Source organism: Hyperolius riggenbachi, chromosome 6 (assembly GCF_040937935.1).
Source record: "Hyperolius riggenbachi isolate aHypRig1 chromosome 6, aHypRig1.pri, whole genome shotgun sequence".
Classification (NCBI taxonomy): domain Eukaryota; kingdom Metazoa; phylum Chordata; class Amphibia; order Anura; family Hyperoliidae; genus Hyperolius; species Hyperolius riggenbachi.
The window spans coordinates 162,277,199-162,293,734 of record NC_090651.1 but is presented as its reverse complement, the minus strand read 5'-3'; the positions used below and the strand labels follow the sequence as shown (position 1 = coordinate 162,293,734).

Below are 16,536 nucleotides of genomic sequence, written 5' to 3'. Positions count from 1 at the left end.
TTCATGGTGCTGGACAGGACCCAGGATGTTCTGGGATCTGTGCGTTTTGGACTTTGGCCAACTGACTTTGGCCGCTTCTAGAACTGGCCGGCCAATGTCAGAAATTCCCAGCATTTTGGACTTTGGCCGACGTCAAATCGGCCAGTTCTAGAAACGGCCGGCCAATTCTAGAATTGGCCGATTTCTGGTTTTGGCCGTAACATATACACATGCAAGATGTTTGAAAGCACTTTAGGCCTGCAATTTAGCATTCAATGTGATTTCTGCCCTTAAAATGCTGCTTTGCGTCACATCCAGATTTTTCCCCGGGACTTTGGGCATGTATCCCACTCTGCCTTGCCCCCCTCCAGGTGTTAGACCCCTTGAAACATGTTTTCCATCACTTTTGTGGCCAGCATAAATTTTTCTATTTTTCAAAGTTCTCATCCCCATTGAAGTCTATTGCGGTTCGCGAACTTTTCCGCAAACCGAACCTTCCGCGAAGGTTCGCGAACCGAAAATCGGAGGTTCGCGACATCTCTATTCCTGGATGAAAATGACTTTGCTAGACCATTTAAATGTACAGCCAGCGTTTGTTAGGATGGGTAAGGTCTAACTACCTTGTTGAACGAATGTTTCATTTCAGTAAACTAAGCAAAACAGTTGTCTTGTAAAGATGCCACAAATTTTATTTTCTGATTTGGAGAGACTTATGAACCAGTGAGAAAGTGTGTGTGTGTGTAACTTGGTATACAGATCAGATCCTTTACTACCTGGGATGATATGTTTTGGGGGTCTCGCATCCCCCCTGCTTACCTGGGCGGAGCTACAAACAGCAAATCAGATTTCACCCATTCATGTCATTGGAAAACATGGAAAAGGCTGCCATTGTCACAGTAATCAAGCCAGAGGGGACCTAGGTTACAAATCCAGGAAAAGTGGGTGGAGCATAAAATAGCCAATCAAATTTCAGCCATTCATTTTTAATGGGAAAATGTAAACTGCAGCCATTCTTATACTGTTAATCGCAGGGTTCTCAAACTTGGCACACTTGGTCACTGGGAGAACGAAATTAAGATTCAGGAAAATGGGTGGAGCCTACAACAGTCAATTAAAATTCACCTATGGATTTTTAAGCGGAATATTTAAACTGCTGCCATTCTTACACTGTTAATGGCAGAGGCTTCAAACTTGCTACAGTCGGTCATTGGGTGACTGGGGTCCAAATTCACTAAAGGGGCGGGGCCACAAAGAGCCAATCAGATTTCATTGGTGGATAAGCTGCTTTCATTCACACATTTTTAATGCCAGGAACCTGAAAGCTCACAAACTAATTGTAATTGAGTGGCTGTGTGTCAAGGTTTCAAAAAGTGGGTGGAGCCAAGAACAAATTTCACTAGCAAAATATAAACTGCAGCCATTCTTACACTGTTAATGGCAGGGTTGTCAAACTTTGTACAGTTGGTCACTGGGTGACTGGAATTAATATTCAGGAAAATGGGTGGAGCCTACAACAGCCAATCAAAATTCACCTGTTGATTTTCAAGGGGAATATTTAAATTGCTGCCATTCTTACACTGTTAATAGAGCCTCAAACCTGGTACAGTTGGTCACTGGGTAATTGACTGACTCAAATTCAGAAAGGGGGCGGAGCCACAAACAGCCAATCAGATTGGTTTAATTTCAATGGGAATATACAAATGATTGATACCAAGGACCCCAAAGCTCATAAACTTGGTCATTGAGTGACTATATGTAAGAAATAGTGGGCAGAGCCAAAAACAACAAACTTCTTACAGGGGAAAATATAAACTGCAGCTATTCTTACACTGTTAATGGCAGGGTTCTCAAACTTGACACAGTTGGTCACTGGGTGACTGGGATTGAAATTCAGTAAAGTGGGTGGGTGCTACAACATTCAATTAAAATTCACCTATTCATATTCAAGGGGAATATTGAAACTGCTGCCATTCTTACACTGTTAATGGCGGAGGCCTCAAACCTGCTACAGTCGGTCATTAAGTGACTGGGGTTCAAATTCACTAAAGGGGCGGAGCCACAAACAGACATTCAGATTTCTTTGCTGGATAAAAAGCTTCCATTCACACCATTTTGATGCCAGGAACCGGAAAGCTCAAAACTTGATCATTGTGTGTCAAGATTACAAAAAGTGGGTGGAGTCAAAAACAGATTTCCCTGAGAAAATGTAAACTGCAGCCCTTCTTCACTGTTAATGGCAGGGTTCTCAAACTTTTCACAGTTGGTTACTGGGTGACTGGGATTAATATTCAGAAAAGTGGGTGGAGCCTAAAAAAGCTAATCAAAATTCACCTGTTGTTTTTCAAGGGGAATATTGAAATTGCTGCCATTCTTGCACTGCTAATGGCACAAACCTTAAACCTGGTACAGTTGGTCTTTGGGTCACTGGGGTTAAAATTCTGAAAAGGGGCGGAGCCACAGCCAATTAGATTTGTTTTATTTCACTGGGAAAATACAAATTAATGATGTCAAGGACCCCAAAGCTCACAAAATTGGTAATTGAGTGACTATGTGTCCAGGTTACAAAAAAAGTGGGTGGAGCCCAAAACAAATTTTACTGGGAAAATATAAACTGCAGCTATTTTTACACTGTTAATGGCAGGGTTCTCAAACTTTGCCCAGATGATCACTGGGGGACTGATTACTATTCAAGGAAGTGGGTGGAGCCTATAATAGCTGATCAAAATACATTTGTTGATTTTTAAGGGTAATATTTAAATTGTTGCCATTTTTACACTGTTAATAGCAGATGTCTCAAACCTGTTACAGTTGGGCATTGGTTGACTGGGGTTCAAATGCTGGAGAGGGGCGGAGCCACAAAAAGCCTATCTGATTTGTTTGATTTCTATGGGAATATGCAAATTATTGATGCCAAAGACCCCAAAGCTCACAAACTTGGTCATTGAGTGTTTGTGTGTTAGGGTTAGGAAAAGTGGATGGAGCCAACACCAGCCAAATACATAACCGGGCAACGCCGGGTCATCAGCTAGTGCTCAATAAAATCATAGACCCAAATAAGATAATTAGACAACATTACCCTAAAAACCAAAATTAGTTAATGTCTTCAGATAATAAAATTAGGCAAAATGTCCTTGAACACAAAAATTAGGCAGCATGAGCACAAATAACTATATTAATAGTAATAATAATTAATAATTAGGTAGCCTGTATTGCAACCAAAAAATATAATTAAGCAGCATGGCCTCAGATAATACCATTAGGCTCCCTGACACTAAATAACAAATTAGGTTGATGGGTCCAAATGAGAAAATTAGATAGCATGTCCATCAAACTGGACAGACATCTTGGGGTCTTCCTATTTAAAGGGGCTACGGATACCTCCAAAGTTCCCCCAATACCTATCACCGCATGGATGGCTTTGCTGTCCCTCTCTTACCGAGTTCCCATATACAGTAATGGTCCATGCAGGATGGTATAGGTTAGCATGGCAGAGCCCCACATAGGTTTAGGTTGGCTCAGCCCTCTTGGCTGTACCAGCTCACATGGGGGACAAGGTGTTAAAAAACATTTGTGTAGGGGGCTATTAACAACTGCCTCTTATCAAATACCACCACTACAACAAACATACTTTAGGCTCTAAGAGCCTGCTGTCTGCCTCTTCAATGGCCGCCACGTCCAGCAGTGTCCTCCTGCTGTTTGTATCTTGTCTTCTCCTCTTGTGTGTCTCCTTCTCCTCCCATGCCCTGAGGAATAGTGTGGAGGAGACGAGACGTACTGGTAAATACACACGTCAGATTTTTCAAAACGACCGGTCATTTGGACGTCTGAACAACCGGTCATTTGGACGTCAAATCGGGCGTGTGTACAAATGGTCATTCAGCTGATAACACTGGATTTGACCAATCCGCCAAGTGGATCCGTCAAAACCAGTCTTATCAGCTGAATGACCGTTTGTACACACGCCTGATTTGACGTCCAAACGACCGGTCGTTTGGAAAAATCCAACATGTACGCACCTTAAGAGGGCAGAGTTTATTGTGGATGCCAGACAGAAACAGGAGGACACACCAGGAGGTGAGCAGAGTTATAAGTGTCGGCCAATGTAGCAAACTATGAACTGCTGCTACCATACCCTACCCAACACAGGAATAAATATCATAGTACAACAGGGCCCCACTGCACGCATATACTGGCCGAGCCAGCAAACAATGATCAACAGGAAGCCACGCTATGGTCAAGGACACATGAATACACAGCAGCTGGAGCCAGTGTGTGTTGTACTGTTCGTTGGGCCCCGGACTCACTTGGGCTCCATACTCTAGTTCCTGCTGTGATGCCCTGAAGGCAGACCTGTTCTAGGATTTTATTTTTTTTTAAAACAAAGGTTGTCTCCTGTGGCATGGCATTATATCACTTTAGTAGAACATTATGCACATCATGTTTAAAAATCAGTCCTACAAATTTCCGACAGTTGTCATACCTTGACAGTCCAAACCATTAGAAGATGCCGTCAACCCAACTCCACACTTCAGTACACACTGATAAGAACCGATTGTGTTTTTACACTCTTGATTTTTACGACACACAGGATCTTCCAGCGCACACTCATCAATATCTATAAAAGATAAGTTATCACCTGGGTCACAACTCTATGACTTATTCTAGTGCAAGTACATTTTTTTGGAAACAAATGGACATTTAGGGCCCTTTCACACTGTGCAGATGAAAAGTCACACTGTGTGTTACACGTGTGGCGTGACTACACAGTGCAGCATACAGTCAATGTAAGTATGCTTCACTGCCATTGTAAATGCACACTTTACCAGTTCAACTCACAGTATGCTGTGCGATATACTGCATTGGGACGTGCTGCACCGTGAAAGCCACATAGAACTCCTGGTTTAGTGGCATACTCTTCTTGATTATCTCTCACTGTCTCGTTTGCCTGCTTTCTGTAGATTCTGACTCTTGTGGCTTGTTTTTGTTTTTTAACTTTGATTGTTGACCCTGCGCTGTAAACAAAAGAATTGTGCTAATGTTGATCAGCACACTCCCTTTGATCACTTTACACTATGCACCAGGTTATTAGGTAATAAGGAAAGTGAAAACTTCACTTAGGACTGAGCGGCATGGGTATCTGCTGGGGTGTCAGTCAAATGCTTTTCTGCAAGTGAGCAGAAAAGTATTTGACATCTTCCTGAGGCTTTCATCCCCACAAAGGGACAGGAAGACGTTGTAGGAAGCTACCCTGAAAGCAGCATGTTGTTCCAGGGTTGGCTGAAACAGTGGGAAAAAATCGAAATTGGAATGCGGCAGTCGCACAAATTACAATGAATTACTGTACAAGCTCTGCCCACTCACTTGAATTGGCAGTGCCTTAACGAGCACCATGGGCGAAAGGAAGCATCAAGCAGATGTCCGTGTGAATTGGCCCTTACTGAGATTTGACACATAAAACCTACATTTAAAGTGAAATCTGGATAAACATGAATCCTTAAGTGGAAGCTCAGTGTGTGTTTCCTTCTAAATGTTTGTATGTCAACGTCCATTACCACTCTCAGGTGGATATCATTATCTTTAGAAACCTGACCCTGAAGATGTGGTCTTAAGGGGTGTTATTCGGGTGATGGGTCCCTTTGGGCCCTGGGGTCACCCGAGGAGCTCTGGTAATAGCCTTATGTAGCCCTTCAGGCTATGTCAGACACACACACAGGCACCAAGTTACTTCCTTATGCTGTCACAGCATCTGGATATACTGTAATTTGTTTCATAAGTATATGTCCTCTACACATTGGGCTTGAATCACAAAATGGGGCTAACTGTTAGCACGGCTTTTCGCACGTTTTAGTGCGTTTTCGTGTGAAAAACGGGTTTTGCGCAGAAAAAGGTTATCGCGCACAAAAATTCGCGTTCGCGCATTAACGCAAATTTTTCACGTGTTAACATTCGCGTTCACATGATAACGCAAATTTATCATGCGAACACGACCGTTAACGCGCAAACGCAAATTTTGCGCGCGATACCCGTTATCATGCGTAATTTTGCGCGAAGCACTTTTCACAGCGTGCTAACAGTTAGCACCATTTGTGAATCAAGCTCATAGTGTCATGATATGCAATCCTATGTATGTTCGAAACAATCTGATGTCTTGTTGTTCTCTTATTGCTGTAACAAAAATCTCTCTTTAAGGGTAGGAACACACTAGGCTGAATCACATATGCGTTTTCCACTATGTGCTATGGGGAAAACTTATTCGACTCTGCCTAGTGTGTTCCTACCCTAAATGAAGGAATCTTAAAAAAAAAAAATATATATATATAGTTTATATTTGTTTGGCTGTTGTGATACCCTTTTGCTAGATATAGAACATTTCTTCTGCTTATCAAGTGTTCTGTATATCAGTTTTTTTCAGGTGAATTGTAAACCCACTAGTAGCATTTGTGTAGTCGGAAACCACAAAGTGGAAAGATCAGGGTACTGCAAATTATTTAAATTTCTAGCGATGCCAGCCTCCATATCCCTGAATGCTTGTTAACTTTAAAATAGAGTGTCACAGGCATGGTTGTCCAGTAGAAGCTCTGTTTGATTATAATATATACTGCAATTGTCTATTATTAACCAATAATTCTGTAGACTTTTAACCAAGTTGGTGCTGCTAGGTACACTACTATTAAGAGTGTTGACTGCCTTCACACTGTAATGAGAATGGGCGGACTGACTGTAGTACAAATACTAAAAAGTATTAAATATTAATATAAATATTCTAAAAAAATACAATTTTAAAAGAAATTTGGAATTTTCCAAAAAAGTTTCTTACATACAATGCTGAGCATTCTTCTAACAAAGCAAAGTCACTAAATTAACTGAGTTTGGAAGACTTTATGCAGTTATCCTTATTCATGATTACAGTGACTTAGAGAGGAGCTACCAATGAAAAAAGAAAAGTATGCAGGCCAGGCACCCTGGTAATTGGCTGGTTCCATGTTTGTTCCTGAATACTGATCAACAACTCACTAAGCAAGCACCAAAGAAGTTATGACAGCCCTGGAGTTTGCACATTTCAAAATACACATGCAGTGACATCCCATATTTCTATCCTGACTATTCCCCATTTATAGTTACTAAACAGGGTAATATCAAAAACATCCTGAAATAGACCTTACCATGGCATGTCCTTCCATCGGCTGAGATCATAAGGCCTTTAGGACAAGCGCAGTAATAGCTTCCCATGATATTATGGCAAAACTGTGAGCAAGGGTTGCCAGCAGCACATTCATCATCATCTGGAAGTATTCAATAAATGTGTTATAAACCATATGTGGAAAAACACACAGGCCAAAACCATCTGGCACACACTAAAAAGACTAAAAAGACATCAAATTCCATTTAAGACATTCAGTTTCTGTGATTTGTTTTTTTTCATATTTTTGCAGAAATCGAGCCACTGAAGGACAGAATAATTTACACCTCTAATGAGTCCCTTCAGTCTTCATGCCCTCATGTGTACTTTGGTGGCATTTGGGCATGTCCAGCGACTTGGGATTCTTCACTGCCATTACTGTGATAAGTCAACCAATTACTAATCCCACACTTAAGGTAGCCATACATTGGTCGATTTGCCATTAGATCGACCAACTGACAGATCCCTATCTGATCGAATCTGATCAGAGAGGGATCGTATGACTTCCTTTAATGCAAACAGATTGTGAATCGATTTCAGCCTCCATGACCAGGAAGTTCAAATAGAGCGCCCTCTATCTGAACTTCCTGGTCACTGGAGTGACACAGGAAGTTAATGTACGCTGGGATGGAAGCAGGAACAGAGCGGTGCAGCGCGGAGAAGATGCCCGGGAGCCAGCACAGGTAATGTATAACTGTATCGGATCGCCCGCCGCTAGCGACGCGCTCCCTACCCGTGGGCGATTGATGGTATTTTCCCGCACAGCGCGATCGACGGACCGATCCGATTTCGGGAGGAAATCGGATCTGCGGGTGCATTTAGTGCGAACGATTGGCAGCAGATTCGATCCCAGTGATCGAATCTGCTGTCGAATCGGCGGCAAATCGGGACAGTGTATGGCCAGCTTTACAAGAAAAGATACAAAGCTTTTTTTTGTGTGGATTTGTTACTTGTACTACTTTCTTTTTTTTTTTTTTTTTGTTAAAGACAGTGAGAGATATAAAGCCCTGCCTGGAATCTTGGTAAAGTCCAAATTACTAATTTTAGTTCATCTAAGATCATGGAATAGTGATTTGGGGCTATGGAGGAATATGGAATGGTGTTTACACACTTTATTATAATCCAAATAGTACATTTGGGTTGTGGTGAGGTCCATTTATTTCACTTGTGATGGGACTGGCATAGTTTAAACTTGCAGAAGCTTTTAGTTTCCCCAGAGTGTAGGGAGTTGTTTAATTCTACAATTTAATTTAGATGAAAATAATGCATGCTTTCTTTACCTTCACAGTAGAGTCCTGAGATATCATAACTAAATCCAGGAGGACATTGGTTATTCAGATCACCTTTGGATAAAGAGATATTAAATGCCAAATGATGAAAACATTCAGAAATCTGTTCTGCATTAATAAAAAAAATATATATATTATGTACAACTAGCCCTGAAGCTCATTAAATAACAGGTGTTAGAGAACATTCTTTTAACGCCCACAATTGCCACACGAGCGTCCATCTGTGGCCCTGTGCACCCGCTTACAGCACTGCCCCATGCCTGCTTATGGCCACAAGCCACACATGTGCGGCAGGCATCTGGCAGAGATGCAGGGACGCAGGCAAATGCAGTGACAGGGGTTTTATAATTTAGGATGTGAGACTAATAAGCAGCAGTTACAGGAATACACAAAGCTTCAGACCATTTATCACAGTCCTACAGAACAGCACATCTGCAAGCTGAGGTGGCACAAGCTGATTCCAGCTATGAGGGCTCGTTCACAATGTAGGCGCTTTGTAATTTTTTTAAGCGCTGGCGATTTTCAAAATTGCCCTGTAAGAGCTTGGGCAATGATTCTCTATGAGAGAGTTCACATCTGGGCGGTTTGTTTTTCCGATCCGCTCAGCAAAGCGCTGCCTGTACCATTTTTTGAGGCGATTCTGCCTCAATGGCAGGAATAGGAAAAAACACAAAGCACTCGCAAAATTTCTTTGTGCAGCGATTGCGTTTGCGTTTTTAAGAATAAATACATTGTATTCATTCTTTTTCAGGTCAAAGAGTTTACTTCCTGACTTGCGTCAAGGAGTGAATTAAAAAACTCTTGGGAAAAGCGATTAGAAAAGCGATTTTCACAAAAACACATCGCCCACCCAAGCACTGAGAATCAGAAATAAAAATCGCATCAAAAATAACACAATGCAACGCAATGGGAACGAGGCCTTACACTGTTTTGAAGATTCAAACAAAAAGCGGAGATCTCAGTGCAATGTAGTGGTGCTCAAATACCCCTTTTCAAAATTCGAGTTAGGTCGAATTCGAATAGTAAATTATTCGAGATCAGTCGAATATTCGAGTCGAATAATTTTTACTATTCGATTCGACCTCGGAATTCGAGCTCACTATTCGAGTCGGTATTCGAGCTCATTATTCGAGCTGACTATTCGAAATGGCCTTAAATAGCTTCCAACACTTGTTTTGAGGGTGAATGATGCAAGAAACCTCTTTTTTTCCAAGTAACAACAGCAAGTGATTATGTGGGGATGTTCCTTTAAAAAAAAAAAAGTTGAAAAGAGAAGTTGTGTCCAGAAATTTGTTCAGTACTGTATATACTTCTTCTTCTTCTTCTTTATCTTCTATATCTTCTTCTTCTTCTTCTTCTTCTATATCTTCTTCTTCTATATCTTCTTCTTCTATATCTTCTTCTATATCTTCTTCTTCTTCTTTTATATTGTCTTCTTCTTCTTCTTCTTCTTCATCTTCTTCATCATCATCTTCTTCTTCTTCATCTTCTTTTTCTTCATCTTCTTCATCTTCTTCTCATCTTCTTCTTCATCTTCTTCATCTTCTTCTTCATCTTCTTCATCTTCTTCATCTTCTTCTTCTTCTTCTTCTTCTTCATCTTCTTCATCTTCAACTTCTTCATCTTCTTCTTCTTCTTCATCTTCTTCATCTTCTTCTTCTTCTTCTTCTTCTTCATCTTCTTCATCTTCAACTTCTTCATCTTCTTCTTCTTCTTCATCTTCTTCATCTTCTTCATCTTCTTCTTCTTCTTCTTCTTCATCATCTTCTTCTTCTTCATCTTCTTCATCTTCTTCATCTTCTTCTTCTTCTTCTTCATCATCTTCATCTTCTTCTTCATCTTCTTCTTCTTCATCATCTTCATCTTCTTCTTCTTCATCTTCTTCATCATCTTCATCTTCTTCATCTTCTTCTTCTTCTTCTTCATCTTCTTCATTTTCTTCTTCATCTTCTTCTTCTTCTTCATCATCTTCTTCTTCTTCATCTTCTTCATCTTCTTCTTCTTCATCATCTTCATCTTCTTCTTCATCTTCTTCTTCTTCATCATCTTCATCTTCTTCTTCTTCATCTTCTTCTTCTTCATCTTCTTCTTCTTCATCTTCTTCATCTTCATCTTCTTCATCTTCTTCATCTTGTTCTTCTTCATCTTCTTCATCTTCATCTTCTTCTCCTTCTTCTTCTTCTTCTTCTTCTTCATCTTCTTCTTCTTCTTCTTCATCTTCTTCTTCTTCATCTTCTTCATCTTCTTCTATATCGTCTTCTTCTTCACTTATTTCTCTTTTCAAATTTTTTTTTTTAAAGAAATGCAGCTATTTTTGAGCGTAACAAATAGCTGGTGGCGCACGCATGTTGGAAGCGCCATTGTATGTGCTCCCTGGCAGTGGAAACACACAGACAGCAGGAGGTAAATTCAGCAGCAGGAGGAGGAGGATGAGTGTGTGGCAGCAGGCAGTCAATGAGGCAGGCAGCGTGACATAATAGCCCTGGTACCTAGCGGTGATACCAGGGCTGTAAATAAACACAGCAGGCAGGAGGTCCCAGACAGCGGTCGTGCAGCCCACATTGTGTCCAATACACAACTGGGACAACACAGTTTTCAACCCGGGCACCTCAGAAAAATTAAACCTTTTTTTTTTTTATGGTTTTGTAGTTTTGTTTTTACAACAAATTACACAGACAGATATAGCTATTTTTTGACGTAATAGCTGGTGGCAGAGTGGCAGCAGAAGGTAAATCTGTGTACCCTGGCGTTGGGAAACACAGACAGACAGACAGCAGCAGCAGCAGCAGGAGGAATGGAGGAGTAATGTGAGCAGCTATTGTTTGACGTAATAGCTGGTGGCAGAGTGGCAGCAGAAGGTAAATCTGTGTACCCTGGCGTTGGGAAACACAGACAGACAGCAGCATCAGCAGGAGGAATGGAGGAGTAGAGTGAGTGTGGCAGCAGGCAGGCAGCGTGACATAATAGCCCTGGTACCTAGCGGTGATACCAGGGCTGTAAATAAACACAGCAGGCAGGAGGTCCCAGACAGCGGTCGTGTAGCCCACATTGTGTCCAATACACAACTGGGACAACACAGTTTTCAACCCGGGCACCTCAGAAAAATTAAACCTTTTTTTTTTTTTTATGGTTTTGTAGTTTTGTTTTTACAACAAATTACACAGACAGATATAGCTATTTTTTGACGTAATAGCTGGTGGCAGAGTGGCAGCAGAAGGTAAATCTGTGTACCCTGGCGTTGGGAAACACAGACAGACAGACAGCAGCAGCAGCAGCAGCAGGAGGAATGGAGGAGTAATGTGAGCAGCTATTGTTTGACGTAATAGCTGGTGGCAGAGTGGCAGCAGAAGGTAAATCTGTGTACCCTGGCGTTGGGAAACACAGAAAGACAGCAGCATCAGCAGGAGGAATGGAGGAGTAGTGTGAGTGTGGCAGCAGGCAGGCAGCGTGACATAATAGCCCTGGTACCTAGCGGTGATACCAGGGCTGTAAATAAACACAGCAGGCAGGAGGTCCCAGACAGCGGTCGTGTAGCCCACATTGTGTCCAATACACAACTGGGACAAAACAGTTTTCAACCCGGGCACCTCAGAAAAATTAAACCTTTTTTTTTTTTTATGGTTTTGTAGTTTTGGTTTTACAACCAATTACACAGATATAGCTATTTTTTGACGTAATAGCTGGTGGCAGAGTGGCAGCAGAAGGTAAATCTGTGTACCCTGGCGTTGGGAAACACAGACAGACAGCAGCATCAGCAGGAGGAATGGAGGAGTAGTGTGAGTGTGGCAGCAGGCAGGCAGCGTGACATAATAGCCCTGGTACCTAGCGGTGATACCAGGGCTGTAAATAAACACAGCAGGCAGGAGGTCCCAGACAGCGGTCGTGCAGCCCACATTGTGTCCAATACACAACTGGAACAACACAGTTTTCAACCCGGGCACCTCAGAAAAATTAAACCTTTTTTTTTTTTATGGTTTTGTAGTTTTGTTTTTACAACAAATTACACAGACAGATATAGCTATTTTTTGACGTAATAGCTGGTGGCAGAGTGGCAGCAGAAGGTAAATCTGTGTACCCTGGCGTTGGGAAACACAGACAGACAGACAGCAGCAGCAGCAGCAGGAGGAATGGAGGAGTAATGTGAGCAGCTATTGTTTGACGTAATAGCTGGTGGCAGAGTGGCAGCAGAAGGTAAATCTGTGTACCCTGGCGTTGGGAAACACAGACAGACAGCAGCATCAGCAGGAGGAATGGAGGAGTAGTGTGAGTGTGGCAGCAGGCAGGCAGCGTGACATAATAGCCCTGGTACCTAGCGGTGATACCAGGGCTGTAAATAAACACAGCAGGCAGGAGGTCCCAGACAGCGGTCGTGTAGCCCACATTGTGTCCAATACACAACTGGGACAACACAGTTTTCAACCCGGGCACCTCAGAAAAATTAAACCTTTTTTTTTTTTTTTATGGTTTTGTAGTTTTGTTTTTACAACAAATTACACAGACAGATATAGCTATTTTTTGACGTAATAGCTGGTGGCAGAGTGGCAGCAGAAGGTAAATCTGTGTACCCTGGCGTTGGGAAACACAGACAGACAGACAGCAGCAGCAGCAGCAGCAGGAGGAATGGAGGAGTAATGTGAGCAGCTATTGTTTGACGTAATAGCTGGTGGCAGAGTGGCAGCAGAAGGTAAATCTGTGTACCCTGGCGTTGGGAAACACAGACAGACAGCAGCATCAGCAGGAGGAATGGAGGAGTAGTGTGAGTGTGGCAGCAGGCAGGCAGCGTGACATAATAGCCCTGGTACCTAGCGGTGATACCAGGGCTGTAAATAAACACAGCAGGCAGGAGGTCCCAGACAGCGGTCGTGTAGCCCACATTGTGTCCAATACACAACTGGGACAACACAGTTTTCAACCCGGGCACCTCAGAAAAATTAAACCTTTTTTTTTTTTTATGGTTTTGTAGTTTTGGTTTTACAACCAATTACACAGATATAGCTATTTTTTGACGTAATAGCTGGTGGCAGAGTGGCAGCAGAAGGTAAATCTGTGTACCCTGGCGTTGGGAAACACAGACAGACAGCAGCATCAGCAGGAGGAATGGAGGAGTAGTGTGAGTGTGGCAGCAGGCAGGCAGCGTGACATAATAGCCCTGGTACCTAGCGGTGATACCAGGGCTGTAAATAAACACAGCAGGCAGGAGGTCCCAGACAGCGGTCGTGTAGCCCACATTGTGTCCAATACACAACTGGGACAACACAGTTTTCAACCCGGGCACCTCAGAAAAATTAAACCTTTTTTTTTTTTTTTTTATGGTTTTGTAGTTTTGGTTTTACAACCAATTACACAGATATAGCTATTTTTTGACGTAATAGCTGGTGGCAGAGTGGCAGCAGAAGGTAAATCTGTGTATCCTGGCGTTGGGAAACACAGACAGACAGCAGCATCAGCAGGAGGAATGGAGGAGTAGTGTGAGTGTGGCAGCAGGCAGGCAGCGTGACATAATAGCCCTGGTACCTAGCGGTGATACCAGGCCGTAAATTAACACAACAGGAGGTCCCAGACAGCGGTCGTGCAGCCCACATCGTGTCCAATACACAACTCGGACAACACAGTTTTCAACCCGGGCACCTCAGAAAAATTAAACCTTTTTTTTTTTTTTTTTATGGTTTTTTGGTTTTGTTTGTAAAACAAATTACACAGATATATAGCTATTGTTTGACGTAATAGCTGGTGGCAGAGTGGCAGCAGAAGGTAAATCTGTGTACCCTGGCAGTGGGAAACACAGACAGACAGCAGAAGGGCAGTACGCAGCCCACTGTAGGTGTAAAATGTGTGGCTGCAGGCGACTTAATAGTCAAAGTGAACCAGGCTGGCTTAGTGAGCAGGAGCCAGGAGGTGGTAAAGGGTGGTAAGGCACATTAACGATGGTTCTTAGCCAGTTCATGTCCCCCTCTCGCCGACAACAGGGGCCAGGAACTCGCCTTCCACCCACGCCTGGTTCATCTTGAGAAACGTCAGTCTGTCCACAGACTTGTGAGACAGACGTGAGCGTTTCTCGGTGACCACACCACCAGCTGCACTAAAGCAGCGCTCGGACAGCACGCTGGAAGGGGGGCAGGACAGCACTTCCAGGGCGTACTGCGCCAGCTCGCTCCAGATCTCCAGGCGCTTGACCCAATACTCCATGGGATCAACAGGGGCATCGCTGTCAAGCCCGCTGTAGGACCCCATGTAGTCAGCCACCATGCGGGTCAGGCACTGGCTGTGACCGGTGGAGGATGCTGCTGCATGCACCTCCTCTCTAGTCACTGCTGCCGGAGCCTCTACAGTCCTGTAGAGCTCGTGGCTGAGAGACAGCAGGTCTGTGGGGCGCTTGCTGCTGGATGCAGGCACCTGCTGCTGCCTCTGTGCTGGCTGCTGGACAGTGGGGGTGGAAGGCTGGGGGAAGGCTTCCTCCAAGCGCTCAACAAGGGCCTGCTGCAAGCTCCTTATTTGTTGCGCTGGGTCTCCTCCTGCAGGCGGCAGGAACTGGCTCAACTTCCCCTTGAGGCGTGGGTCCAACATCATGCTGATCCAGATGTCCTCCCTCTGCTTCATCTGGATCACCCTGGGGTCTCTGCGCAGGCACGTCAGCATGTGCGCTGCCATTGGGAAGAGGCGGGCCACGTCTGCTGGCACATCGACGGCAGTGCTGCTGTCCTCATCCTCCTCCTCTGCCTCGTCAGCCTCATCCTCTCTCCACCCCCGCACCAACTCAGCTGCACTGTGCTGCTCCCCCTCATCAGCAGCAAGGTCAGGGACCTCTACCAAGTCCTCCTCCTTTTTTTTTAAAGAAATGCAGCTATTTTTGAGCGTAACAAATAGCTGGTGGCGCACGCATGTTGGAAGCGCCATTGTATGTGCTCCCTGGCAGTGGAAACACACAGACAGCAGGAGGTAAATTCAGCAGCAGGAGGAGGAGGATGAGTGTGTGGCAGCAGGCAGTCAATGAGGCAGGCAGCGTGACATAATAGCCCTGGTACCTAGCGGTGATACCAGGGCTGTAAATAAACACAGCAGGCAGGAGGTCCCAGACAGCGGTCGTGCAGCCCACATTGTGTCCAATACACAACTGGGACAACACAGTTTTCAACCCGGGCACCTCAGAAAAATTAAACCTTTTTTTTTTTTATGGTTTTGTAGTTTTGTTTTTACAACAAATTACACAGACAGATATAGCTATTTTTTGACGTAATAGCTGGTGGCAGAGTGGCAGCAGAAGGTAAATCTGTGTACCCTGGCGTTGGGAAACACAGACAGACAGACAGCAGCAGCAGCAGCAGGAGGAATGGAGGAGTAATGTGAGCAGCTATTGTTTGACGTAATAGCTGGTGGCAGAGTGGCAGCAGAAGGTAAATCTGTGTACCCTGGCGTTGGGAAACACAGACAGACAGCAGCATCAGCAGGAGGAATGGAGGAGTAGTGTGAGTGTGGCAGCAGGCAGGCAGCGTGACATAATAGCCCTGGTACCTAGCGGTGATACCAGGGCTGTAAATAAACACAGCAGGCAGGAGGTCCCAGACAGCGGTCGTGTAGCCCACATTGTGTCCAATACACAACTGGGACAACACAGTTTTCAACCCGGGCACCTCAGAAAAATTAAACCTTTTTTTTTTTTTTATGGTTTTGTAGTTTTGTTTTTACAACAAATTACACAGACAGATATAGCTATTTTTTGACGTAATAGCTGGTGGCAGAGTGGCAGCAGAAGGTAAATCTGTGTACCCTGGCGTTGGGAAACACAGACAGACAGACAGCAGCAGCAGCAGCAGCAGGAGGAATGGAGGAGTAATGTGAGCAGCTATTGTTTGACGTAATAGCTGGTGGCAGAGTGGCAGCAGAAGGTAAATCTGTGTACCCTGGCGTTGGGAAACACAGACAGACAGCAGCATCAGCAGGAGGAATGGAGGAGTAGTGTGAGTGTGGCAGCAGGCAGGCAGCGTGACATAATAGCCCTGGTACCTAGCGGTGATACCAGGGCTGTAAATAAACACAGCAGGCAGGAGGTCCCAGACAGCGGTCGTGTAGCCCACATTGTGTCCAATACAC

General features: G+C 43.9%; 1 protein-coding gene across 2 annotated transcripts in view; it reads right to left on the bottom strand.

Annotated features, from left to right (window-relative positions):
• Window positions 1-16,536, bottom strand: part of HMCN1 (hemicentin 1) — a 482,637-nt gene that overhangs the window by 33,454 nt on the left and 432,647 nt on the right. Inside the window, exons 98-101 of one of the 2 annotated variants that reach the window (XM_068240142.1) lie at window positions 8,440-8,502; window positions 7,143-7,262; window positions 4,460-4,594; window positions 796-895 (exon numbers count right to left, since the gene is read on the bottom strand). In XM_068240142.1, the coding sequence (XP_068096243.1) occupies window positions 840-895; window positions 4,460-4,594; window positions 7,143-7,262; window positions 8,440-8,502 (374 nt within the window). In that variant the 3' untranslated portion in view covers window positions 796-839. The remainder of the gene's footprint in view (window positions 1-795; window positions 896-4,459; window positions 4,595-7,142; window positions 7,263-8,439; window positions 8,503-16,536) is intronic. The other variant, XM_068240141.1, reaches the window with a different exon arrangement.